The 27,234-nt window shown below is 40.2% G+C and overlaps 1 protein-coding gene across 1 annotated transcript in view; it reads right to left on the reverse strand.

Annotated features, from left to right (window-relative positions):
- Window positions 1-320: 320 nt before the first annotated feature.
- Window positions 321-27,234, reverse strand: part of col4a1 (collagen, type IV, alpha 1) — a 45,932-nt gene continuing 19,018 nt past the window's right edge. The window contains exons 2-52 of the mRNA XM_067603786.1: window positions 26,261-26,314; window positions 21,912-22,001; window positions 21,656-21,700; window positions 21,457-21,501; window positions 21,292-21,354; window positions 21,130-21,183; window positions 20,777-20,803; window positions 20,576-20,650; window positions 20,371-20,433; window positions 20,122-20,157; window positions 19,973-20,011; window positions 18,515-18,607; window positions 18,338-18,373; window positions 18,151-18,210; window positions 17,872-17,907; window positions 17,722-17,766; window positions 17,573-17,605; window positions 14,791-14,851; window positions 14,636-14,671; window positions 14,393-14,539; window positions 14,173-14,256; window positions 13,942-14,025; window positions 13,603-13,673; window positions 13,262-13,453; window positions 12,968-13,136; window positions 12,735-12,827; window positions 12,439-12,543; window positions 12,200-12,297; window positions 11,657-11,807; window positions 11,434-11,547; window positions 10,940-11,107; window positions 10,153-10,242; window positions 9,874-10,026; window positions 9,613-9,711; window positions 9,315-9,404; window positions 8,865-9,004; window positions 8,038-8,164; window positions 7,824-7,904; window positions 7,162-7,260; window positions 6,140-6,190; window positions 5,862-6,047; window positions 5,569-5,702; window positions 5,292-5,364; window positions 4,812-4,883; window positions 4,503-4,631; window positions 4,311-4,409; window positions 4,012-4,224; window positions 3,703-3,880; window positions 3,494-3,608; window positions 2,120-2,292; window positions 321-1,975 (exon numbers count right to left, since the gene is read on the reverse strand). Coding sequence (XP_067459887.1) covers window positions 1,894-1,975; window positions 2,120-2,292; window positions 3,494-3,608; window positions 3,703-3,880; window positions 4,012-4,224; window positions 4,311-4,409; window positions 4,503-4,631; window positions 4,812-4,883; window positions 5,292-5,364; window positions 5,569-5,702; window positions 5,862-6,047; window positions 6,140-6,190; window positions 7,162-7,260; window positions 7,824-7,904; window positions 8,038-8,164; window positions 8,865-9,004; window positions 9,315-9,404; window positions 9,613-9,711; window positions 9,874-10,026; window positions 10,153-10,242; window positions 10,940-11,107; window positions 11,434-11,547; window positions 11,657-11,807; window positions 12,200-12,297; window positions 12,439-12,543; window positions 12,735-12,827; window positions 12,968-13,136; window positions 13,262-13,453; window positions 13,603-13,673; window positions 13,942-14,025; window positions 14,173-14,256; window positions 14,393-14,539; window positions 14,636-14,671; window positions 14,791-14,851; window positions 17,573-17,605; window positions 17,722-17,766; window positions 17,872-17,907; window positions 18,151-18,210; window positions 18,338-18,373; window positions 18,515-18,607; window positions 19,973-20,011; window positions 20,122-20,157; window positions 20,371-20,433; window positions 20,576-20,650; window positions 20,777-20,803; window positions 21,130-21,183; window positions 21,292-21,354; window positions 21,457-21,501; window positions 21,656-21,700; window positions 21,912-22,001; window positions 26,261-26,314 — 4,851 coding nt within the window. The 3' untranslated portion in view covers window positions 321-1,893. The remainder of the gene's footprint in view (window positions 1,976-2,119; window positions 2,293-3,493; window positions 3,609-3,702; window positions 3,881-4,011; window positions 4,225-4,310; window positions 4,410-4,502; window positions 4,632-4,811; window positions 4,884-5,291; window positions 5,365-5,568; window positions 5,703-5,861; window positions 6,048-6,139; window positions 6,191-7,161; window positions 7,261-7,823; window positions 7,905-8,037; window positions 8,165-8,864; window positions 9,005-9,314; window positions 9,405-9,612; window positions 9,712-9,873; window positions 10,027-10,152; window positions 10,243-10,939; window positions 11,108-11,433; window positions 11,548-11,656; window positions 11,808-12,199; window positions 12,298-12,438; window positions 12,544-12,734; window positions 12,828-12,967; window positions 13,137-13,261; window positions 13,454-13,602; window positions 13,674-13,941; window positions 14,026-14,172; window positions 14,257-14,392; window positions 14,540-14,635; window positions 14,672-14,790; window positions 14,852-17,572; window positions 17,606-17,721; window positions 17,767-17,871; window positions 17,908-18,150; window positions 18,211-18,337; window positions 18,374-18,514; window positions 18,608-19,972; window positions 20,012-20,121; window positions 20,158-20,370; window positions 20,434-20,575; window positions 20,651-20,776; window positions 20,804-21,129; window positions 21,184-21,291; window positions 21,355-21,456; window positions 21,502-21,655; window positions 21,701-21,911; window positions 22,002-26,260; window positions 26,315-27,234) is intronic.

Below are 27,234 nucleotides of genomic sequence, written 5' to 3' on the forward strand. Positions count from 1 at the left end.
CAGCAGAAGTGCTGAGGTAGTGGCTGCATCGCGCTGTGGAAAAGTTGGTGCAGAGGATGCACTTAAATTAGGGTTCGAGATAGATTTGAGGTCAGCTTTTGCTGGAATAATAGCCAATGGAAGTAAAAGCAAAAGGCCCTCTGTGAACTTGTGAATCATCCAGTTGGTGAGCTCTGACATCATGAATCATCAGCAACTTACTTTCAAATTGTGCTGATGCTGCCCTCTTGTGGCCCATATGGAGTACTGTAATAGAAATCTTCATGTCACATTTACAGAAACAGACAAATGGAAAAATAACACCTATGATAAATTAATAATAATATTCTAAAAAATTTTATTGCAGGAATTACACAGTATTGGATCTGGGAAATAAGAAATGTCTGTTCTGTTAATCAGTCAAGATTATTCCCACTGTACTCAAGTTTGTGTGAATACTGCTAATACTTCATGTACTTCATGGAGCACTTAATCAAAACCAAGCACAACATACTAACAAGAAAAAACAGGTTACGGTCAGTGTCAAGTAATTACTATAACTTTAACAGCAGAAAACTTTGTATCTTTCAATTGCTCTGCAAAGGACATAGAAACTATGTTTTGGGTTTCTCATATTGACACAACTGAAGTTCTCTAAATACTGTATATTGAGGAATAAACATAACATAGGCCTATATCCAGACCTCTTAAAGCATCTCAACCTGCATAGACACTTATAAATATAGCCCTCCTCATCTGTCTATGTTTGACTTGGATGCACAACCATGACATGATGAACCTTTACAAAAGTAATCCACTACGGGGAACAATCAAGTACATGAGCAGAATAGCAAGTACATGTTATATGTAAGTATATACACATGTGCATTTCTTTGGGATCAAAGATTAGAAACATTTGATTCACTTAACGTGACAAGAGTAAATCCTTTAACACACAGCCGTTATACACAATACTGAGAGTAATGGTATAAGAAAGGTGATTTTTTTTTTTTGGTCTATTTCTTTTTGTGCATTTGTCATTTGTTTTGGATTATATTTGCAGACATCACAACACACACACACCACTTCCTAACAGCTCAAATCCATTCATATATGTACACTCACACAAACACACACACACACACACACACCTGCCAATGTTGTTTCAGTGCTGTTTTGCATGTTAATAAGGCGCTGATTGTCAGAAGTTGAAACACTGTTTCTGGATTTATGGAATCTCAGATACACTCAAGTCCAACATATTCTCATAACTCTTATAAATAAAAATGGACTTAATAACACACAATGTAAATTCAATAATAACCTGAGGAGAGTATGTTGAACTAGGTTAGAGAGGAATGCATTATATTTACAACAGTGTGGTTGTTATATTTTGGTGATGGTGACATTATAGTGATTTTAAGTTTGTGTAAGCAGTGGTAAGTCCCATCCTTTACATTAGTATGTCTAAACAAGTTAAAAGGTGAAAATCTATAATACTACTATGTAGCTATATCTTTGAATGATGTGGCACTGGTAGGGAAGGGAAATAAAAAAATGGAATAAGGCAGATAAGTAAGATTCAATAGCACCTGTCTTACACAAACAACCCTTTCAAAATGAACACTAGTTTACCAGTTTAGGGGGCATGTACTCAGTGCAGTGGTAAACTGGGTGCCATTCCTTAGAGACATGTTGTGATCATGTTAGTAAAGTGTTCTGCATGGAGCAAAAGGCTGCTTGGTCTCTGCATTGTGGTTTGTAAAGTTCGATCTCCGGTTTGTTCTGCAACCCACGCCTCAGTCCCTCTCCTCTCACACATACAGGGAATTAGCACCATCCTCTGAAAACAGGAAGTAAAGCCAAGTCACGGACGTCGGCGCAGGTCAGGAAGTAGGACTCAGAGGTTGGGGTTTATGTCCTCTTCATGCACACCTGACAGCGGCTTATGTGTGTTCGGAGATTTCCCGCTTTTAGTGTTGTTGGGACAGGTTTCCTGGAGATACGTAGAGAGAAAAACATCAGAAGTCGGTTCTATAATGCCAAGATTATCATGTAGATGTGGTGAGGGAAAAAACAATCAAGAAACATAAGGAAAATCAAGAAATACAATGTCTGAATGTGAGTATGTCTGTCTTACGTAAACATCTCGCTGTCTTCGATAGTTGCGAGCCAGAAGCTGTAAGAGTTGGCGTAGTAGTTGCAGGTTCCACGACCATGACACTCGATGAACGGAGCACTGCGGAACTCCTCCAAGCAGGAACCAGGTGAGGCCAGAGCCTGGCCTGAGCCCTCAGCACCAGCACTGGTGTGCTACACAAACACACACACATACATATCCAAATGAAGCCTAAAATGTGCATGTGCAAAAAGGGTTGCTATGTGGATTTTCTTTAGCAGACAATATAAATCTATAGATGTATGTATATGTGTTTGTTTACATGTGTATGATTACAATGGGTTCATAGGTGCATGCACGTCTTCATTTATATATTTAGATAGGTTTGTTTGTAGATAAAAACCTGTAGATGCTGAGTAGATAAACACATCTGTATATTATGCAGTGGTGGAAGAAGTATTCAGATCCTTTGCTTAAGTAAAAGTACCAATACAGCAATGTAAAAAAATAGTCCATTACAAGGAAAAGTCCCACAGGAAAGTAAGAAGTAAGTAAGAAGTAGAAGTATTAGCAGCAAAATGTATTTGAAGTATTAAAGTAGAAGTACTGGTTTCATCCCTCTGACTGATATATTATCATATATGACATCATTAAATTAATAATACTGAAGCATCAATGTTTAGCAACATTTAACTGTTGTAGCTGCTGGAGGTGGAGCTAGTTTGAGCTACTTTATACACAGTCTGGCTTTATGATCACGGCCTGGCTGAGCAGCCTATCTGTGAAACTTAACACTAAACTATATAATCAAATCCAGATTTGTGTGAAGATTATTGGCCAACCTGAGACACACATCTTTCAAGCAGCTTCCAACAAGAGCATGCTTAGACTTGCTAACAGTATCTCTTCTGTTTTAAATGGAGAGTACCAACTTCTGCCCTCTAACAGGTGATTTAGAGTCCCTATATGGTTTACAGTTTTGGGGAGGGGGTAGGGTAGGAGGAATATATTATAATATGTATTTGTATTTACAGCATGATTTAATTAAATCTTTCAACAAATGCTTAAAGCACATGGTATATTCAAGTTAACTGTTATCTTTTTATCTGTGTATTAACACAAAAAATTGTAGTAGTTGTATTGTTATCATATTTCTCTGTTTTTGTTGGCTGCTCAGGATGTGAGCTGTTTTTATGGATGAATAAACTGAACCTTGATAATGTTTGTGAAAATAAAATCTGAGAAATTCTGCAAGAAAAGTCTCCCCATATTTTAGTGAATCATCACAACATGAGGCTTGGCTGATAACATCTCTGGTGTAATGAAGATTGAAATCTATTCTCTACAGAGGAGACTCTGTTCACTTGCACTGAGACCCGACCCTGCTTGTCTTACCATGACAAAGGAGTAGCCAATCCACAGAGAGTCCCAGCCATGAGGGCATGGTGGGATCATGATAGTCTGACTGTGAACTGCAATCACCATGGCTGGGGCTTCACACACAGCACACCTGTACGCACATACATATGAGAAGGGTACAGCATGTGAGTGTCATAAATAAGCTGCAACAGAACAGTATATATTGTATAGAAATGCTGACATACCTGCTGATGAAGGGTTTGATGCTTTCACCAGTGATTGGTGCCATGCTCATGGGCATGGGCTCAGGGGAGGTGAGCCAGTAGGAGTAATCATTACGGGAGGCAAAGTTGCACACGTTGTTGATGTTACAGAACAGGAAGGGCATGGGGCTGAACTTCCTCAGACAGCTCCCTGCCGTACCTAAAACACAGAACCATAACACTTGTAATTCATCCTGCAAACTTCTCCTTTCATCCCTCTTCTTTTTCTTAATCTCACTTCTTTCTTTCTTTCTTTCTTTCAGTCTTTCTTCCAAATATTGTTTTTCTCACCTAGATCCTGTCCGTGAGAGCGTTCATTTCCTTGAACGTATAGCAGGGAGTAGCCATCATATATGAGCGAGGTCCCCTCAGGACAATATGGAACCTCCACTGTTTGACTGTGACGGGTTACCAGGAAACCGTGTTCCATTGAGGAGGGGCCAGGGGGACCCACTTGACCTGGAACACCATCAGGTCCCGGGGGTCCAGGGTGTCCTCTGGGTCCTAGAGGCATGGAGTTATTAATCATTTATGAAAGCAACAGAACAACTGGGGACATGTCTTATCCACTGTTCCTTAGAACCTCTCACCTTGAGGCCCAGGCAGGCCAGGCTCTCCTTTAGATCCAGGTTGACCGTGATGTCCAGGGACGCCGTCTTCACCTTTTGGTCCTGTAATACCTGTCACACCTGAGAAACATAAATGAAATAAATGATGTAACAGTTATTAAAATGGATGTGAGCAGGAGGAAACTGATTATACATTTTTAAGCAAAACGTCACCTTGTTGTCCTTTCTGTCCAGGGAGCCCAGATGGACCCTGGGGTCCCGGTAAGCCTTGAATCCCTGGGAACCCAATGTCTCCTTTAATGAAGGTGTGGGGGCCAGGGGGACCAGGGGGGCCGTCAATACCTGAAATAAAGAGTATCATTTTCCAGATTACCCAGATTTTTAGCAGTTTGTGGAAATCAAGTGATAAGATTATCAGACAAGAGAAAGTACTGACTGAATTATATACATTATTTATTGATATAATGATTATATATAGTGTGTAATGATTCTAATATGGCAAATTATTGATCTCCGTTTTACCCTTTTCTCCCGGGAATCCTCTGTCTCCAAGTTCTCCTTTGACTCCTCTGTCCCCGAAATTACCCTTTGTACCTAGATATAATGTTCACAATAAGCTTTTTTGCTTTTGAAAAAACATAGTATTTTTTCTCACAATTGCTTAAACACATGCTGTCTTTCATACATGGTAAATGGCTGCTTTTATCCAAAGCGCTTTACAATGTTTCTGCTGCTTACTCCTCCATTCACACACACACACCAATGGTAGCAAGCTACCATGGAGGGCACTGGCACAGCCATCAGGAGCAATTTGGGGTTCAAGTATCTTGCCCCAGGACATTCCACCATTTGGACAGGAGGAGTAGGGGATCGAACCGCCGACCTTCTGATTAGTGGCCAGCCCACTCTACCTCCTGAGCCACACACCCCACATGAATGCACACACACACTCACAGACACACTGTATATTACACACCGTTATTTCACACTGTATTTACTTACCTGGGAAGCCAGGGACACCCTGCAGTCCCCTCTCTCCCTTCTGTCCATCAATACCTGGAAGACCAGATTGTCCCTGGAAGACACACACACACAAATAAAATCGCTGAACAAGCTTGAACTAAAAACACAGATCAGTGTTTCTCTAAAAACTTGCTCAGTTTACAGTGAGACAAAAGTTCTTCTTCAGTGGTGGGAAGAACAGCATTTACATGTATCAGCTATCTCTCATGCACATTAACTATTGTATGACATGACAGAAAACAGCTTTGTGACATACAGGAAGTCCAGGAACTCCAGGGTCACCCTTATGTCCTGTCTCTCCCTGGAAACCAGGGTGACCTGGATCTCCTTTGTCTCCCTTTAGGCCCTCTCTGCCTGGCACACCAGAGGGTCCAGGTGCTCCTGTGACTCCTGTTTGATAAAGACAAGAAGAAGTTGAAGAGATTTTTTTGACTACAGCATAAAATGTACACAGTATTTCTATTCAGAAACTTGTGACAGCTGCTCCATCTATGGAAACAAGTCCTTGCACATGTAATGCATTGCTGGCATGTCATGTATGTGGCATACCTGTTTCCCCAGGTTGTCCTGTTTCTCCCCGTTCTCCTTTAGGGCCCTGTAGAGAGGAACCTGGGGGCCCCCTCTCTCCTGGCTCACCCTGGCGACCCTGTAGGCCTTGAAGTCCCTTGTCGCCTTTGATACCAGGGATACCTGGATGACCAGGAGTGCCAGGGAAGCCAGTACTACCTTTGTCACCTGGAGAGTGAAAGACAAGTCCACATGATGAAACTCTGTTTGTCACCAGAGATTAAGGGATTATATAAATCAACAACGGAGGGGGCTCTCACCTTTATCACCAAGCACTCCAGGTGGCCCAGGGAAACCTTGGCCAGGTATACCTGCAGTGAAGGACAATTAAGAGGTACATTCCTAAAACATTTCTACAGGTGTGGAATGAGAATGTTTACTACAGGAATAGGACCAGCAAAATAATAATACAAAATAATATTATCATCTTAAAATATGTCTGATATGCTCTCTGACATTCACACTGAATTGATGCCATTATATTTAATTTGTCACTCCATCCTCTGAATTTGTTCACTGATTAATGAATGTCAATCAAATCCTTTCAAATAATTCATTTACATGGTTTCAGGTGTGGAATTGTTTCCAGTTATAATTACAATATGAAAATATTCAATTAAAAATATTTAATTAAAAAATTACATTTAAATTAAACAAGGTCTCAAGTCACAGTTTGAACAAGGATATGTGCATATTCTGAATGGCTTCTTTTTGTATTAACTGCTTCATATAGCAAGAAATGACAAACTTGTTGACATGTTTATTGTTTATTTGGACATATAGGACATACAGTAATGTTATATGCAATAGTAACTGTGATCTGTTTTTCAAATTTTGCAGCTAATGATGAGTTGTGGCAATCTTTTGAAGGTGCATCTCACTAAGGTTAAAAAGCATCATCCTCTGCTGTCTCACAGCTTTGTTACCATTGGTTACCATCTGATTGCTTGTGTTTCTTTTTGGTAGTTTTTGTGATGTCCAGATTGGTAGTGAGGGTTCTGAAAATGTTAGGGCTGCTTAAATCAAGATACTGCCATGTGTCTGCACTAATTAGTTGTCACCATATTTGGAGAAGTTACACTGTTACCTGAACTCCTGATTGACACTGAGCTTGTGTCTTCCCGTACTTATTTTTGAAAAAATAATATGTGGACGTACATAAAAGTATTAAAAAGTGCATGTGGTTGTTGTGGTGGAGAGTTCTCAAGATAGGGAATATCAGGCTGAGAGGCTCATTATACTGTAACGTCCAGTTGATAGACAGGTAAATTTTAGCACTAACCTGGGTCTCCTCTCTCTCCTGAGGATCCAGGGATGCCATCCACTCCAGGCTCTCCCTTCTCTCCAGTAGAACCAGGAGGTCCCTGCAAGCCAGCTTCACCTGGGAGAGAAGAGGTTTACACAGTATTTGTTATTGTGTTTATAGGGACAGCTTTAACTTATTTCATCATTGTCCAGCAAGACTAAATAGGCATTTGCATGGGACAGGTGTCATTTCAAGTATGGTGCACAACAGATGAATGATAAGTACATGAGTCCTTTTTGTATCTGTTTGGATAAGTACATGACTCACTGAGCTGTCACTGATCTGGAGATTTTCCCACAAAAACGGGTTTCTGAATAAAATTGGTATAAAAGAAATTGCCAGTCTGCTGTAGAGTGATGCTTTATTTTATACTCACAATAGCTAATTTAAAAAGTTACCAAAGTTTGGGAGAGGTGGCAAGGTGCATAATTGTCCAAACTGCCCCTATAATTCACTGATTAGTTTGGATTTTTTTACAGACTAAACTGTTATAACAAACCTTGATCCCACAGGATTATAGCTGATTAATGATGTATCAAAACTTGAGCAATTAATGCAGCATTAATGAAGTGTTTGCCATGTAGTAATTAATTGTGGGCACTGGTCTGACTAACATATCTAAGAAGCCTGTTACTTACCAGGCCGACCATCAAGACCAGTTTCTCCTGCAGACCCAGGCAGCCCAGGGGTACCCTTCTCACCTGGCAAACCTGGCTGACCTGTACAAAACACATGCAGACACACCACAATAAGAACGCACATGGAATAACAACGCTTATAATACCTATATATACCTAGTGTTCAGCTTGTGGACAAATAGGATGAATGCGACAACACAGACAGAAATCTGACCTGGATAGCCGATGCTTCCTTTGTCTCCTTTAGTTCCTTGCAGTCCTGGCTTGCCGGGCATACCTACATGACCCTTCTGACCCTTGTCTCCTGGTGTTCCTGGGAATCCAGGCTGGCCTGTCTGACCCTATGAGAGCAGAGGAATGGAGAGATGCTGAGTACAAAGAGGCATGAATGTGAGGAACAAGGCAGAATATGTTGAGGGAAGGACAAAGACAGTATGTCTCTGATAACCTGCTGGTCACACGTTTATAGGCATGATCACTCATGCTTACAGATACTTCTTTTATTCAGCGACAAATTTGACAACATTGAATAGCCAACTATAGAGTGGCGACTTTCATAGCCTGAGTCAGCTTCCATCTCCCTTGTATCAAGGGCGCTAATTTACAGTCTTTAAATCCCAACATTCTCCACACAGTCTATCCATGTTTTCTTAAATTAGGCAATTGTGGCTATCTGTGGTTTCAACTCACATTTGTAACAATGCAAATTATTAAAGATACAGACCTACAGCATTAGGCAGCTGAATTTTAAATCCCTTATTGCAAGCTTCTTGGAAATCACATTTGACTTCTTTCCCAAAGTTACCATGTACAAACTCTTGTACTGTTGCCTTTTTCATGAAAGAACCCGTTTTTTTCAAGACAGTGTTTTATTTTTTTTACTGATAATTTAACTGGGAGTTTCATGGCCATCCATGCCTTGCAAGCGCTCCAGCTACAAATTTTTAATGCACAGAAGATGACTTATGGAGGTCACTCCCTGCAGTACGTTCACTAAACTAGTGTTATAAATTATAACTGTTGTTATAGCTAGTGTATTACCTTTTCTCCTGGATGTCCTGGGAGACCGATACCTGGCTCACCAGGTAATCCTGTTTCACCTTTTTGTCCATCCGTGCCTCTGAAGCCAGGATGTCCCGGTGTACCAATGTCTCCTTTAGTACCCTTTGGACCAGACGGACCTGCACAAACAGGCACACAAGTACACACAAACAAACAAAACGCAGATATTTGTCAGCGTTGCATTGAACTTCCATTGAACACAGTGTTTCACACAAATTAAATGTCAACTTTAGTTATTCCCTTACTTGAAATAGTTACAAAACAGCTGTTAACAGTTCTGTGTTTAAAAGACAGAATTTCATGTTTGTAATACACACAATAAATGCCTGCACAAATGCACACGCTTCCATACTGTTTCACATTTTCAGGACATATATGACACATTTTTCTCTGCTTCTGAGTGAGTGTTTGCTATTTGTGTGTTCTCACCCGGTATTCCCATCTCTCCTACACTGCCCTTCTGTCCAGGTTGTCCGATATTGCCAGGACTTCCAGGAAAACCAGGGTCTCCTTTCTCACCTGAGAAACATCAATGAGAAAGAACAATTACAGAAATAATTTTTATTTTCCCTCCATTTTCATTGGGTACCAAGCAAGTGCAGAGAATTACCAAAATAGGAGTTACATTAAATGGGTAAACTGAAATGGTTACCACATGAAGTCTTTGTGATTTAACTATCCTATACAAATATTTAACAAATTTTAGAATGGTGGTCAGGTAGGTCACCTGGTTGTCCAGGTAACCCAGGCTCTCCATCTTTGCCAGGCATTCCAGGGTCTCCAGGCATTCCACGGAAGCCCTTCTCTCCAGTGATTCCAGGGTCACCTAAGGGGAAAATGGAATTAAAAAAGAGAAGACATATGGGCACTGAGATATGTCTGAAACTATAGGTCAATATACAGAATCATCAATTGGCCTGTTTGTAGTTAATCTAATGAAGGTAATCAAGCGTTTCAATGAGTCAAAGACCAGCCTGTTATTTCATACCAGTGTCTCCGATGTCTCCCTTCTCCCCCTTCATGTGCTCCATGTCAACTTCAGTCATGTTGCCAGGAGGTCCCTGAAGACCTGTGTCTCCCCTTTCTCCTTTGGATCCAGTCTCACCAACAGTCCCTCTTGATCCAGGGAAACCGGGGTCACCTGAGAGAGATGGTGGGAAAGGGAAATTGTAATTTCTGCTGATAAATAGGTAAGACCAGTAACAGACAGGCTGAAGAAAAGTACCCCTAACTCTTTAAATTGTTTTAACTATTTGGTGTTCCTCACCTCTCAAACCGGGAGATCCAGGATTACCAGGAGGTCCGGGAAATCCTGGTACTCCCGGTGTCCCCATGACGCCCATATCACCTTTAGGACCTGGCAAACAAACACAAACAGACATTGTGAATTTCTGTAATTGAAAAAGAGATTAAAAAGCTAGAGGAGTAAATTGCTGCCTATTTCCTATTTCAAATTGAATTGTAGGTTGAGTTCCTTATAGATGACTGTTACTTAGTGGTCAGAGTGATGCGTTTTGGAAAGACTATAACAACAAAGACATAACAACATACAGTCACTTCTCAAATAGTACCTCAACTGCAGAGAGGATGAACCTGTTTTTAAAAACAGGCTTATATATTGTTATTAATTCAAGATAATGTACATTTCCACTAAATTATTATACAAATCATGTCATAGTCACAACTCTGCTGCTGCAAATTTCTCTTTTTAACAGAGATACTATTCTTATTCACTTCCAAATATGTCTATTTTTCAGTTCTTTTGTTTGGCATTAAGCTACTACCAATGAAACGCAACACTTCCTGCACAAATGTTTCACATTAAAAGTCTTCCAGCAGCTCAAAGGCATAACCCCGCCCTTACCTGAAAAACTTTTAATGTGAAACATGTATAGGAAGTGTTAAGCTTCATTTATAATAGCTTAAAAATGAGCAAAACGGCAAAGTAAATTTTATTAATTAAATGTATGAATAATAACAGTATTTCTGATATAAAAAGTAAACTTGTCAGTTTGAGTGTTTTTTCTTGTGTTTTTGTGGTTTTGCACTCTCACCTTGGTTTCCAATCAGTCCGTCCCTGCCTGGTAAGCCTGGTGGCCCTGGCAGTCCTTTAGAACCTGGGGTTCCTGGGAACCCGGAGATTCCCTTCTCTCCCTGAGGCCCCGGCATGTCCAGACCAGGAGGACCCGGGTAGCCCTTTTCTCCCTTTACACCTTCCCTACCTGTACAACATACACAAATATAAATATATTGTGTTTGATATTCAAGTGAAGGAAATTAAGAGTATGCACAATCTTCTTAAACAGCAGACATTTTGACTTGTCAGTCAAAGTAGGGAAAGCACAGGTGTCACTCATAACATTAATGATGCCCCAGTAAGTCATGACAGTATGACAGTAAGCAACAATACCAAGACCCTGAAACTGAAGCCACTTAATGGTATTCTGCCATTATTAATGTTAGTATTTACACCTGTGATTTTCCTGCTGTGACATGTGTGTTCTGCAAAAAAAAGGCCTCTATAATAGAATGCTGAGGTTGTGCTCACCATGTGGTCCTTGCTCTCCAGGTACTCCTTGTGGTCCAGGAGCGCCAGGTGAGCCTTTTCCTGGAACACCTGGTAATCCAACCACGCCGGGAGATCCTGGGGGTCCCATTTCACCTAAGACCAAAGAAAATCAATTTTGTGCTTGGTACAAGCAGGTCTTTTAACTCATGGACTAAACTGAAGCAGGCTTCACACCAGAGTTTTTGTAAATGTCCTGCAGTACCTTTGATTCCCTGAGGTCCTGGTGGCCCAGTCTGGCCTTCCTGTCCAGGAATACCAGGTAGTCCAATGCCACCCTTCTCTCCCTGGAAGCCCGTAATTCCTGGGAGTCCCTGCAAACCTTTTGGGCCTGGCAGCCCTCGTCCTGGTTCACCCTATAAGGTTTAGAAATGATTTACACGTCAACTCTGATGCTAGTGATTTTACATGACATTCATATCCCCCAGTTTATCATGGCTATATAATAAATGATATTGTAGTTGCGGTTGTTGGATTTGAATTTTATTGTATGTAGGACTTGTATGTAACTGTAGGACTAATGCATTTGTTTGGTTTTATACCTATTCCCACCAAAACCATATTTAAATGCAACAAAAAGAAAGACGCATAATCCATACAACAACTCTGGGAAGTTGCACAAAACACTAATGTTCAACGGTCAAAAGTCCCTTGTTGAGTCACTTCCACAGTGTGTGCCAGCATATGTCTGTAGTATACATGTAATTAATCATTATTAAGTTATATATACATGTAGAACAATACATACTTTCTGTCCAGGTGAACCAGGTTGTCCAGTAAAGCCATCCTGTCCTGGTCTTCCTGGCTCTCCTGGTAATCCTGGAGCTCCTGGAATCCCACTGATTCCTGGAAACATGGACGAAACATTTCCTGAGTTATGTTTTGTTCTCTTCATTTACATGTTTCTTTAATAATCTGTAAGTATCTGCTGAATGTCTGTGATATATACATGGACAGAGGGACTGGGGTCAACATGGAATAATTTACCTTTAGCACCAGTTGGGCCTGGCAATCCAATTCCAGGGGGGCCGGTTTCACCTTTCTGTCCTGGGAAACCTGGCAACCCAGCATCTCCTGGATTGCCTCTGTCACCTACAGCCAACAACATGCTGTGTGGTAAACAAGACCACTTTCCAATAATCTTCATATATACATAATTACATGATCATCGCACTCTACAACCCCAAATCAATGACATTCCATTGATCAAAGTTTCATTGTCAATGATTTTCTTTTTTTGGAGTGGAGTATAGACTATGACAGCTGAAGAAGGTGTTGCGTACCTTGAAGTCCAGGTCTGCCGCTTTCTCCTCGTGGTCCAGGTGCACCTTGAGGTCCAGGAGTGCTCAAACTTATGCCTGGCTCACCTTTTACACCTGATGGATGTAAGGTATATGTTCTAAATTAATGAATATACGATTTGTGTGTGTGCTGTCGAGATACAGTTCGATATGACTTCACTTTGAATATATGAGTCCCTTTGTGTATAGTGTATTTGTGTAGATCTCAGGCGTACCAGGTACTCCAGGTGATCCAGGAATGCCTGGTCTCCCCTGACTCCCCTTCTCTCCAGGCTCTCCTGGTTGACCGAAGCCTGGCAGACCAGGAGGACCCCTCTCTCCCGGGGTCCCAGTAAAACCAGTGTCCCCGTTTGGTCCACGCTCACCCTTGATGCCTGCTTTGGCCTGAAAAATGTCCAGTCTACTTAGTTTTTAAAATGTTAATAATAAATTCAAAAGACTTAATAAATATAGTAATATCCCTATAGACTGCCTAAGCATACAAACTACACACACACACACACACTTACAGGTTCTCCTTTGAGGCCAGGTAAACCCGGGATGCCATCTCTCCCTGGCTTTCCTTCCAGCCCTGGCTGCCCGGGTGAACCAGGAACACCAGGCAGTCCTTTGTCCCCCTTCAGACCAGGAGCTACGAAAATGTCCCCTGGCTCACCAACAGCACCAGGGGCTCCCATCAACCCTTGACTTCCGTCAATACCCTGCGCACAGGTTAAGAAAGATGGTTCATACAGGTGAAAAAAATGTCAATGACATATTCTCTTATTTTCCTCCTGCTCCATTTCCCTTAATAAAATGGGGAATTCATCTCAGATCTTGTTGTCATAATCTCAGACATTATTCTACTTACAGGTCTTCCAGGATTTCCAGCTAGTCCAGGCTGACCCTTTTCTCCTTTGCCACCCACTCTCCCAGGAGGTCCTGCCAGGGGGAATGGACAATTGTACATAATTAGCTCCTTTAATACTCACCACAGCGGGTGTCAATACATGCAGGAAAAAAATGGTGGAATAAGACAACAGTAATGGTTACGTTTGGACAACAATAACAAAAAGTATTTAGAAAGGCCAAAGAAATATTTGAATGCTCAAATATTGAGAGCAGATAGGTCTCCAGCAAAAAATACCTTTAGCTCACAGCCCCAATTGGTTTTGACTATTGTCATTTGAATGCGACTACGTTCACTTACCCCGCTCTCCTTTAGTGCCCTGTGGGCCAGGTAATCCAGGGGGGCCAAAACCTTCACACTGAACACAGGTATCTCCTTTGTCACCTGATAGGTGGCACAAAAATATTCATTTAAAAATATGTAAATTTCCTGATTGTTTAGTCCAGCAGCAGTGAACATAAAACATTGAAACGTGGAGTTTTAATTAATCAATTATTCATACTTATCAGCATTAATTGTAGATGCTCTTACCTTTCTGTCCCAATTCCCCTTGTAACCCAGGGGGTCCAGGTGGGCCAGGAGCTCCTTTCTCGATGTTACATTCATTAGGGTCAACTGCATGGCCATGTCACAACACATACACGCACACAACACACATATTAGGTTATTCAAATATCTGTAGGTACACACTCTTTGTAGGTGTCCCTTGTTTTCATTGATTGAAATTATTGTCTTCACAGGTGAGGCATACCCGGCTGTCCCGGTGGTCCAGGAGGTCCAATAGGCCCGGGTTGTCCTGGAGGTCCAACTAGAGATTCTCCTTCAACCCCCCTGTCTCCTTTCTCACCCACGTCTCCCTTCTGACCACTCTCTCCACGAGGCCCTTCAATAAAACGGCCTGAAGCACAAGAAAGCCAACGTTAGTGTGTTATTTAGGTTAGCACCTAAACACCTCAAAGCAGTGTTGTTGTGTCAAAAAATTTGATTATTTTACCTGGAGGACCTGCCTCTCCCTGGGGGCCAGGAAAACCTATAGGTTAAGAACAAACCAAAAATGAAACAAAAACATGGATATCATTGCAACTTATCCACTGATGGCATTTATGAGTGAACGTATAAGCATTTGTGATTGTATCATGGCATCCTTACCTTTTTGTCCTTGTAATCCTGGGAGACCTCTGGGGCCAGGAGGACCAGGGGCACCACTACCCTATAATTACAATAAGTACCACAATTACAAAGATGAAAAATACATGACCATTTTTTAAAATGTATGTCAAGTTTTATTGTACCTGAATTCTATTCTGTACTTGCTGCCAGTCTGCTCTCTTACAAATAACTATTACTGCAATACTGGTGTTAATTATTTGTATTTAAATGACTATGAATAAAATGGTTACCCTTTGATAACAGTACATCCTGCTGTGTCCAACTCACTACAACAGATTTTTGCATTATCTCAAATACAATTTAGTATTATACTTCCATAAAGTCTGTGGTCTTTGCCACAGACAGATAGACTTTTAGTCCCTACTGTGGACCAAGCTCCAAAAATTCAGAAAAGGCCAAACATATCAGCTTTTTAAATGTTCAATTTAATCTCTTTCATTTAATAATTATTCTGTTCTAATTCTAATTTAAGCCTCATTTTCAATCAGGTTTGCTTCAGAAATGAACGGGTTACTGTCCTTAAACCATGAAAATAGAGTCATCCAATCAGATTTTTTTGTTGTTATCTCTTGGCAGAGAAAAGATTAGCTGGCTCAGTCATTGATTAGGACTTCATAACTGGGACAGAAGGCCATAGCCCCCATAGCTGCGTGTGTTTGTTCAGAAAGTGCCCAAAAATCATGCTTGTGGCTTAGCTCACCACACATGCTGTAGTTATGTTCGTCATGTCTTAATTCAAGGCTCCCTTGTCATGTTGTATGTTTGGTAATGCTCCTGTTACATCTTAAATGTTATTATGGGTTCATAAAGACAGTATTGTGTACACAACTAGTAATTGTTTAAAGTTAAATAGTGTAATACTAACTCTACTAGCTTTGCCTTGGGATTTCCCATTGTATTAAAGTTGCAGTGCATAGGATTTAGTGACATCTAGCGGTGAGGTTGCAGATTGCAATCAACTGAATCCCCCTCACTCTCCCCTTCCAAGTGTGTAGGAGAACCTATGGTGGCTGCGAAACTAGCAAAAATGCAAAAGGCCCTCTCCAGAGCCAGCGTTTGGTTTGTCCATTCTGGGCTACTGTAGACACATGGCAGTGCAACATTGGAGGCTCTGTGGAAGAAAACCTGCTCCCTACATAGATATAAAGGGCTCATTCTAAGGTGACAAAAACGCAATTATTCTTATTTTCTGGTGATTATACACTAATAAAAAAATACATACAATAAAAATCATACATTTCTGCCGAGTCTGTTCTGCTAGATGCCACTAAATTCTACACACTGCACCTTTAATATGTTGTTAGCATAATGCTAAGCAAGGATTACTGCCCTGTCAGTCAGCCCACCTGGAAACCTATTTGCAAATAGTAGTGTATTTATTAAAGCTCTAAGCAGGGGACCAAATAAGTTTGGAGACACATTTTTTTCTTTCATTTGTACATGAAGAATAACAGTGCACATGTCTGTTTGTAGTTTTGTTTCTTTGAGAGAGAGAGAGAACTGCTGTTTCTACATGCCTCCCCCTGCTGATTTTGAGTGATTGTTGTCATTGCTTTGATTACTAAATGAATATTTATCAATTATGGATTTTTCAATTACGCAGAAGGAGTAGATGTCATTTTAAGGATTTTAACAAGGTAACTGAACAATTTTTGTGTGAATAAACCATATGAGACACAAATTATTATTCAAAGCAGAGTATGTCTTAAAACATGTCTGGAGGGAATCTTTACAAATCCATGCAACTGTTCAATTGTTGCAACTGTTTAATTATAGAGAGGTTGCAGCCACCCTCTCTATGTTTAAGAGTAGGCTTAAAACTTTCCTTTTTGATAAAGCTTATAGTTAGGGCCGACCAGGCTCACCTTGGATCAGCCCTTAGTTATGCTGCTGTAGGCCTAGACTGCTGGGGGACTTCCCATGATGCACTGAGCTCCTCTCTCCTCCTCCTCCTCTCCATCTGTATGCATTCATGTAACATCAACGCATGTCACTGACTTTGCTTCTTCCTCTGAGTTTTTTTTTTTTTGTGTGTGCTTTCTCAACCCAGGGTTCCGGGCCGAGCCTTCGCGGTCCTTCACATTCCTGTTGGCATCCTTCCCTAGCTGCTGCTGTTGTCGTTGTTGTTATGATTGTTGTTATTCTGTCCCCCCCCCCCCCCCCTTTCCCTCTTTCTTTCTCTCTCTCAACCCAACCGGTCAAAGCAGATGGCCACCCACCAAGAGCCGGGTTCTGCTTGAGGTTTCTACCCGTTAAAGGGGAGTTTTTCCTTACCGCTGTCGCCAAGTACTTGCTCATGGGGGAATTGTTGGGTCTCTGTAAATTAAAGAGTACGGTCTTGACCTGCTCTGTGTGAAAAGTGCCCTGAGATGACTTTTGTTGTGATTTGGCGCTATATAAATAAAAATTGATTGATTGATTGATAAATTGATTGATTGATTTTCTTTAACATCTATTTGCCTACGTGATGGTCTAAATACTTAATATTATACTGCCAGAATATAAAAAAAATCCCCACTATATGTTAATATAATTAATTATTATTTTACCTAAAAACTTGTAGATATTTAATTTAAACCAGAATTACCCTCTGGTCGGTAAAGCCTCTACCACATTTCCACTGGGGACATAATGTCAGTGTCTTCAAGCTACAGGCCTCACTCAAGTGATGTCATTTGATGTAATTTTTTTCAGACTTGACTTTATTATACAACTGTAAAATCAGCGGAGTGCCACTTTAAGAAAGAGAGAGTTTACTTACATAACCTGGTGGTCCTTTTTCTCCTTTTTCACCCTGAAACAAGACAAAAGAATTTAGCCTGTGTGATCATAACACCTCCATGAAAAAGTTTCATATTAAAAGCCTGATATTATGGTATGTGTCGAATAAATAAAAGGTGCATTATTTACCGGGGAACCATCGTATCCAGGACTGCCAGGAAAGCCCGTTTCTCCCTGTGTGAGAGTATGTATGTACTTTAGCGATAAATATTTCATGATATAAAAGCAAATATCAGTTGGATGGTAGAGTAGGTAAATAATACATTAAGTTATTGTTACCTTACTCCCACTCTCTCCATCCTTGCCAGGTTTGCCCTTAAATTACAGAAAACAAAAAGCATACTTCAATTGTTGCATGGATTGATGGTTAAGAGACTTGAATAAGCTTTAAATGGTTACATGAAAAAACTGAGGTAAAAAAAAAAGCTTGTTTTCCATGTTACATTTAACCTTCTTAAGTATGGGCATAAAATCTTACACTGACAGCAACTAATGTTGAAATTCTTTAAATTCTTCATTTATTTTACTATCCCATAGAGAGGTCATTTGGCCACCTACTCTTGGTCCAGGTGGGCCTGGATCACCTTTGACACCATCGAGATGAGGGATGCAAAAGCCCTGCAAATGACAACACATGATTTGAACCATGTTTCAAAAGGTGTAAAGTTGAAGTTGAAGAAAACATACAGCCTGTGTACACAGTGATGTAAAACATGCACAACAATATTTGAAGCACAATACTAACTTTCTCTCCTTTCTCTCCTTTATTTCCTGTCTCCCCCTTTAGAAATAAAAAACACAAACACATTCAAGAAAGAACACAGAATTTAAGTCATCTTTTACATCTAAATTGTGATTTATTGTATCTATACACAACAATTTGTAAAATTTCTGTTTAGATTTATGAGAACTAGGTGAGTACCCGTGGTCCAGGTATATACTCCGTGGGTGGTCTGTAGACTTCACCAGCTGGAGGTCCAGGAGGGCCGGGTGGGCCACGAAACCCTTGCTCACCCTGCAGGGACACGACGACACAAATGACTTTGTAAGATACTAAGAAAATGAATGAGATTATCCAAAAAGATATAACTCAGTCTCTGGAAATGAATCATCATATCCTCTCTTCGTAAGAACACCGTGTGAACAATTAATCACAAACTTGATTGGAAAAGTGACTTAATCCAGAGAAAATCTCTTGTCTCTTAAACTAAATAAACCATTTAAAAGCCCAGTGGATTTTCTGTGAACTGCATTGTCACAAAGCTTAAAACAGGGCTGTTATTCTTAGCGCATGAAAAGCTAGCATGTGGGAGATACATGGTTTTCACAAGGGAACAATGACATTCAAAATGTGTTCAGTCCATCAAAGCAAACCCTGCTTTGTTAGCAGTAGCACTTTACATTACAGCTCAGTATTAACATGGTAATGATATATAATTAATTTAATTACAATGGCAATATCTTGGTATTATTAGAGTTTCATGTTTGTTATAAGGTAAAGGGGAAAACAGCTCAAAGTTATAATGGAGCAGAATATATCAGTGATAACATGGGAATAATGGGGCTAACCTCAAAACAACTTTAAAAACCTTCACATCAAGTCTTACTACCTCAAGATAGTACCTAGTGTGTCCTTTTAATCATTTCTGATTTTATTATTTATTTTGTCTCTGATCTAAGTTTTTTTAGTTCAGTCCTTTTTGATATTATTACCCTGTAATGTGGGCCGAGCCACAACAGAAAGCATTTCACTGCCATTATTTACAGAATGTATTTGATGCATATGTGACAGATAAAAATCTTGAACTTGAGTTATTGATGAAAAGAGATTAATAGAAGGGTAATAATTGAGTAAAATGCTGAGAATAACAAGGTAATATCAGGGTAATGTTTTCACAGTATTGAAATTGTAATGTGTAATATAAACACAATGGACAATGCCAGCTGAATCTTTGGTAGGTCAAATGGTTTAAAAATGACCATCACAGTCATGTATTTAAAACTTTTTGACCTGACGAAGATCTGACAGGGATTGAAACATAGTCCATATAACTACATTTATGGTTCAGAGTCAGCATGCAAGTGTTACTTTTTTCGTTGATGCTGATTTCCAATAGCACCTACATGTGATGTGTGTAAACCTACGCTTTGTATCTTCGAAATTGTCATGCATAATTATCGGAAATTAATGCTGAAATTCCTATTCCCTTTCCATTTCCTTTCCTTTTTTTTTACTTTTTACCTGAAAACACATAAAGCAGATATTACCCCATTTTTACCATGTTACCACCATGCTGTAAAGAGCTCCCACTACCTCTACAGTGAAAGCAGAAATGTGTCTTTTTTTTGCAGATAATGCATAAAGAACAAAACCTCTCACCTTTTCTCCTTTCTCACCCAAAAAGGCCAGCTTGTCACCCTGCGGGGAAGTAAAATAAAAAGTTCCAATGTCATCTCAGCTGGGTGATCAAGTCCAAGAAGGTGGATTTTGTTTTATAACTATAAAACTTTATTCATGACTTGTTTTACCTTCTCTCCAGGAGGGCCTGGTGGACCAGCGTCACCCTGCCAAACACAGTTATTCAATTAGTCAAACAAACTGATAATACTAATACTGTATCTAACTGATGAACAGCATCTGCCAGGTTATGATGTCAAGTATCTACAGGGATTGTACTTTGTAATGTGTGCTCTTTCCGGTGTGGATTCATTGGCTAATAAAATGTGTCACTAACTCTATAGGCTGATAAACAGTCCATCTCTGTAAGAGTAACTCACTTTGGGTCCTGGATAGCCGTTAGGTCCTGGGGGGCCGGTAGGTCCAGGAGGTCCAACTGGTCCCTGCGAATGAAAGATGTGTGTGTGAAGAACTTGGAATTACATGAAAATTCAGATTACATTTTCTAATTTGTCTCTTTCTCTCTTTCTTTCGACACATATAACCACATACGTGCATTCACACAAACAAACGCATAAAACGTACAGGAAATCCAGGTGTGCCTTGCAACCCTTTTTCTCCTTTCAGGGGAACCAGCCCAATCAAACCACCAGGGTCACCCTGCAGGATACAAAACAACAAAAAAGAGGTTTTGTAGAACATTTACTGGTGGATGAATTATTTTTTTCTTGTTTTACAAACATATTTGCATATAAAATGTTAAATTTTCATAAAATTTCAACTGACCTTCATTCCAGGAATTCCTGGGATACCCTGAGAAGAGAGGACAGTAGAAACATACATCTATACATGTAACATATTCTGGCAGATATATATATCCTTTTACGAGATGATGCTCAGTTAACATATTGCTATGTCATGTGGAAATCTTGTATTTCAAATGTTATAACTGTAATGTTTTAACTTCGGTCTTGTCCAACTGGACAAATCCCCAAAACAGTTGGCAGTCAGTATAAAAACAAAGCAGCCTTTCTTGTAATTTTGATGTTTTTCGCGATGTTTTCACAGGAAAGGTGTAATAACTGAAATGTGTGCTGCTCAATGAGGTGTTGTTTGTCATGTGGATTGCGGTTGCTTACAGGTGGTCCTTGAAGACCAGGAAAACCAGGAGTGCCATCCCTGCCTCTTTCTCCCTGAAACATACACATAACACATTCAGAAGGCAAAAACAGTCTGCAGGTTATAAAACAACAGAAAATATTAGGTGTGGAGGCTGTTGATCAGTTTTAGAAGAGGCTTACTTTAGTCCCATTGCATCCTGGGATACCTGGTGCACCAGGTGGACCATCATTTCCGTTGATACCCTATAAGCAGGACAATTAGAGACAATTTGCAGTTACACAGTGACAAATAATTTACTGGATCTTGCAGGATGTGAGACATGAAGGCAGATCAAATGAACTTACTGGTAGTCCTGGGTTTCCTGGGAAACCTGCCAGACCAGGAGGGCCCTGCGAGATCACCACCATATCAACATTACTATCTCATGACAATACAGCAACTACAACATAAGCAATAATTTGTAGGATTTGTGTAAGTCTGTCTCATATCATACTACACTGCTTATATCAGACTGTATCATAATTTTGATGGTTAGCTACTTACTCGCACTCCTTTTATTCCAGGAGCCCCAGGCTCACCCAGATCCCCCTAAAAAGAAATAAATGACAGCATGGTCATCATGAGAGAGAGAAATAAATTCTGACAAGCTCTGTGTGTCTGTATGGCATGTATTCATTACATTTTGGGGATAAAACTTTGTTCACAATGTCACATGTGTGGACTGGGGAACAAAAATGAAGTAATCAGAAAGTTATTGAAGGTTATTTATTTTAATGTGTATATGTGAATTTGTACTGACCTTGGGCCCCATTGGCCCTGGAGGCCCCTCAGGTCCCTGCATCCCTGGGAATCCCATATTGCCTTGAAGACCTGGAAATCCACGCTCACCCTATGAAGCACAGGGGATCATATTAATGATACAAGGGCAAAAGAGCAGGAATAACTTAAACCTTAAATGCTCAACACAAGTAATTTTATAGTTTAATAAAAGTCAAATTTCACAGGAAACAGAATAAGTATTGAATGACATTGTGACAAAGCTCCTCTGTACGTGGCCAGTAGTGTTACACTGTGCCCAGCATTCAAGCTGTCTTTAATGGATTTTGGATAAACATTCCCAGAGGGAGGCATCCTGGTGGTCTAAGGCAGTGGTTCCCAACCTGGGGGTCGGGGCCCCTGAAAGGGATACCTACGAAATTTGAGGGTCTCCAAATAATTGAAGAGATAATGAAGAATAAGATATTTTTGTTACACAAAATTATGTTTTGTTTTTTAACTTTTCTGAAATGTTTTGCTTTTTTCTTGTGAAATACATATTTTTTTAGCTGTTTAGGACTCCTTCAAATAAAAAAAGTTACAGGAGAAAAAAATCAGTTTTCGGTGGAATTTCTCATGTCTTCTTGTCATCAAGGGTCACAAGGAGACACTTTTTCATTTTAAGTGTCCACAAGCTAAAAAGGTTGAGCTCCACTGGCCAAATGGGTTTAAGGGGATGACGATGATGAAACATTTCTATCCTGATGGGAGTGGTCTCTCCTAGGATGATAATGCCTCCATCCACAGGGCACAAGGAGTCACTGAATGGTTTGATGAGTATGAAAATGATGTGAATCATATGCTATGGCCTTCGCAGACACCGGATCTCAACCCAACACCTATGAGGGATTTTGGACCAACATGTTATACAGCACTCTCCACCAACATCATCAAAACACCAAATGAGGGAATATCTTTTGGAAGAACAGTCTTCATCCTTCCAGTAGAGTTCAGAGACTTGTAGAATCAATGCTAAGGTGCACTGAAGTTGTTCCAGCAACACATAGCGGCCCAACACCTTACTAAGACACTTTATGTTGGTTTTTCCTTTAATTTGTCACCTGTCTGTACTGTTCTTCTACACCATTGTCAAGTTTGTGATTTCAAGTTTCTATTCAGTACATGTAGGTTTAGTTGGTACTGCACACAAAAGAATGTTTTCCCTCATCAAAACAGCCCATCACAAACAAATTTCTTATTGAAATAATGAGTTCATTGCATTTTATCTCAAAATAATCAGACTGAATTACCATTTTGTTTCACATCCTTCATTCATTCATTCATTATATTTGAATCGCTGAACAAATCTGAGGTGCAGATTCAGAGGTCTTGAAGCAGGCTATCATGATTCATGGTGCAGACTCATATAAATTTAGTTATTGTTTTTGTGTAATCTTTTAATTGTAAGCAATAAAACAAATATTGGTCCCAATAAAGCCTCTTCAGTGTCAATCACAGTGACAAAAAATTAAGTAAAATATTCAGACATGTTGTTAGCGTTATCTGCCACTAGATGGCAGCATTGCTTCATGAGGGAGAGTCATGCCTCAGTAATCTTCACAACCTTGTGGGTGCATCCATGGATGAGACACTGATGTGTAAAACTCAGCAGTGAATAATAAAGTGCCATATTGAAATGATTATTTTTGGATTGATTCCTTCTCCCTGAACACAAGATCAGATCAGTCACATCAGTCCGGAGAAACACTGTTGGTCTGAACCATGGGAACAGTCATGGGGTTCCCATGGCAACACTTGTTGTGGAATGCCAGGAAGTGATATCATTGGAAATAAAGCTCAAAGGAGATTTTGTGAAGGCTGTTTGGAGCCTTTCAGCACTTTTCAAAACACAGAGGTGCTTTGAAACTGCAGTTGATTGGCCCGGCTCCACTGAACACAGTCGGTACATCTGTTGTTGTCGGCTGAGCTGAATGTTTGGCTACTGTGGCTGTAAGAATGAGCCATAAAAGGCCAGTCTGCTACACTAAGAGGACAGATAACACTCTGGAGCCGTGTGATGTAACTGAGCCAATAATACACATGAACATACAAACAGCAGGAGTTGCAATGAAAAATAAATCTATGTAGTTGCTTTACAGCAGTGGTTCCAAACATTTTTTGCTTGTGACAACATTAAACAAAGCAATGTTGACTTACCGACTACATATACTACTTTAACCAGTTTAACCAAAAAGGGATTTTTTTCCTTTGTTTTAATCTTAAAGTGCTAAAGCAGTACAATTTATTATAATTCACTTGCAAAAGATGCAATTATAGAAAGAAAGTCTGAAAAAATTAACATAATTTTGTGTAGGAGAAATCTTAGACCTTGCCACATGTTCTAAACATCTAGCATTGCCCTCTTGGAACTGTAGTTTCACTTTCTTCCTGTAATCCCTTTTTGCCTCTTTTACTACATTTTAGGCTGCTTATAATTGTCCATGTTTCCAGACTGCAGCCCTAATTTGTAGGCTGCAGTGTGTGTGTTTATGGCATCTCGGATGGTTCTGGTAATCCATGCTTGCCAGAGAAGATCCATGTGGCCGGGATCGCAGCTGGTGTTTAATCCCTCCACATTTACCTTGGTGTTTCCTCCGATGTTGAGATGGGTGCAGAAGTGGACGCAGAGATGCTCTTGCTTGTCTATGTGGTCGCTATCATAACTGGTGTTTATCCCCTTCACCTTTTCCTCAATGTTTACTCCAATGTTTACATTTGAAAACCTCGACCAGCCAGATAGCAGAGTCGGCAGGAGAAGAGTTTACAAAGTAGTGAGTTTGACCATTTCTCTATTCTGATGAGTGACTCATAGTCACATGTTATCATTGTCCAATATTATTAACAAAAAATACAACTAATATCGCAAAAACAAACCTAAAGAGCATGCATTTGCATAAATGTAGGCGACTGGATAGGTCCACACTTTCTAGAACTTCTTTATCTTGCAAACCCTTGTGGGGGTTCTGACCTCCATGTTGGGAGCCGCTGCTTACATTTTTGGGTGGGGGTGGGGTCGGGGGGGGGGGCTGAGAGATCAAACAATTAAATGCAGTTCATATAGAGAGCAGGTATTTATGTTTATACCGCAGTCACAAAAAATATGTGCTTGTTTCTGACACCTTCCACATATAATTGTTATGTTTAACAGTTTAAAGGCTGGTGATATTCAGTTTCTATATTTATTATTGTCAACAAATCACTTTAAAAGACCAAAACCAACAATGTCAAAGTCCATCTCTAAATAGCTTCCAACTTCCCAAAACTGTGTCACTCAGCCCCAAGCCCATTAATTCCTACTGAAGACATAAATCTTTTGAAACAGGTCAAAGCAATTTTTCAAAACAGCTGGGCACTGTAATATTAGTAAATGTTACTCAAACAGGAGTAGTAGGAGGTAAATCTGTTGGGAACTATTTTATCTGTGGATTTGGTTTAATGTGATTTGTTGACATCAAGAAAAATATCCCCAGACTTGTCCTTTAATGTCTATTTGTAATTTGTTTTGGGTTTTTTACCATTGAATACAATAAAATAGTTTAAGCAGTTGTTTTCAGTGGGAAAAATGTACTTGCTACATTGCCCTGGTCATTTAATAGCATTTTTCATGTTTCAGGTCAGTGATTAACTCTCATGCTAGATTGCTGAAAGCTCAAAAGCTCACAACCAATTCATGGCTGGTGTCCCTGCCGCTTGCACATCTGTATCTGAGAGTTTCACTCAGTTGGATGGGAATAAGGCCTTCAGCCCAGCTGTGCTCTAATTCAAACTGATCTTTGTTCCCTTCTTGGTCTCTGCTCCGTGACTAAGCCCCATCCACAGTATTTCCACCCAGGCCTGACTCCTGTCCGTCCCACTGAGCTGACTCCATTAGTCTGAACATAGGTAGCATTGATGGGGCAGCTGTGGCTCAGGAGGTAGAGTGGGTTGTCCACTAATCGGAATATCGGCGGTTCGATTCCCAGCTCCTCCAGTCCACATGCCGATGTGTCCTTGGGCAAGATACTTAACCCCAAATTGCTCCTGATGGCTGTGCCATTAGTGTATGAATGTGTGTGAATGGTTAGTGTCCTCTGATGGGCAGGTTGGGACCTTGCATGGTAGCCCCTGTACCCATTCAGCGTATGAATGGGTGAATGTGATTTGTAGTGTAAAAGCGCTTTGAGTGGTCGGAAGACTAGAAAGGCGCTATACAAGCACAGTCCATTTACCATTGCTATGAATTTACAAATCCTGCACTTTGCGTCAACAGCAAGGCCTCATATCAAATAAGCACAAATATACATGAAGATTGAATGTTAGTGAAACTGGCAAATGTTAAAACAGAAGTCTCACCTTTGCTCCTTTCACACCACTGCAGTCACATTTTCCACATGATGCCCCGCAACCCTGAGGAAGAAGAGAAACAAATAAATGGTCCATCAACTTAAATTGTAGGTTTGAGTTTGACAAAAGGAAAGAAAGCACATTGTATCATTGTAAAAATTAAGTTTTAAGCCAGCAGTACATCCACTGTCCTACAAAAGTGTTCGCCAGCTGTGTAACGGACACCTGCTGAGAGTCATTTAACATCGTCCAAGTAAAGGAAGTCCATAATGTGTGTTGCACAATCTCTTCTGTCTTTTATAGCACATAAGTGTTCTGCCCCTGTGAGATGGATTACAGGTAACCCACTGACACATTAAATCACCACAGTGAATGCCTCAACAGATTCCTACAGTGTTTTCATGCAAGCCTGCTGATTTATCCCACAGATAGGCATTTATAAATCAGAAATAGGGAACTCTGGATAATTCAAGAGGTCACTACTATTCTGCACTCTGTTGTATCTTAAACGTACATTGACTATTTTTTTGGCCAATTGGGAACAATGGAAAGAAGCCATAAACACAAAATTAATATATTATCAACTTTCAAGGTGAGATGGCGAAATGTGTTAGCAAACAGTTGCTTATTTACACATCCAGAATATATGGAGCAGTATTAGCATTTATGTGGCCACATGATTTATGTCAGTCCAATATTCACTCTGCTTTTAACTCTGTCTTGGTCTCTATCAACTCCTGAGGGAAATTTCTGTCTCTTCAGCTGCTAAATGCTCCACTATGTTCAAAAGTTAGTTGTTAACTTTGACACTGTTTGGTGCTGGGCAGGTAGTGTACAGTGGGTTCAACAGAGCTTTTTGTGCAGCTGGAAATGACACTATGAGAGCTGTCAAAGTGAACCAAAACAGTAAAGTTGCTGTAAAAAAATAAAAGACTGAGCTGAAAATGCTGAAAAGCTCTCTAGAGCTGATGGGAACTGCCAAG

This window comes from Thunnus thynnus, chromosome 11 (genome assembly GCF_963924715.1).
Source record: "Thunnus thynnus chromosome 11, fThuThy2.1, whole genome shotgun sequence".
Lineage (NCBI taxonomy): Eukaryota > Metazoa > Chordata > Actinopteri > Scombriformes > Scombridae > Thunnus > Thunnus thynnus.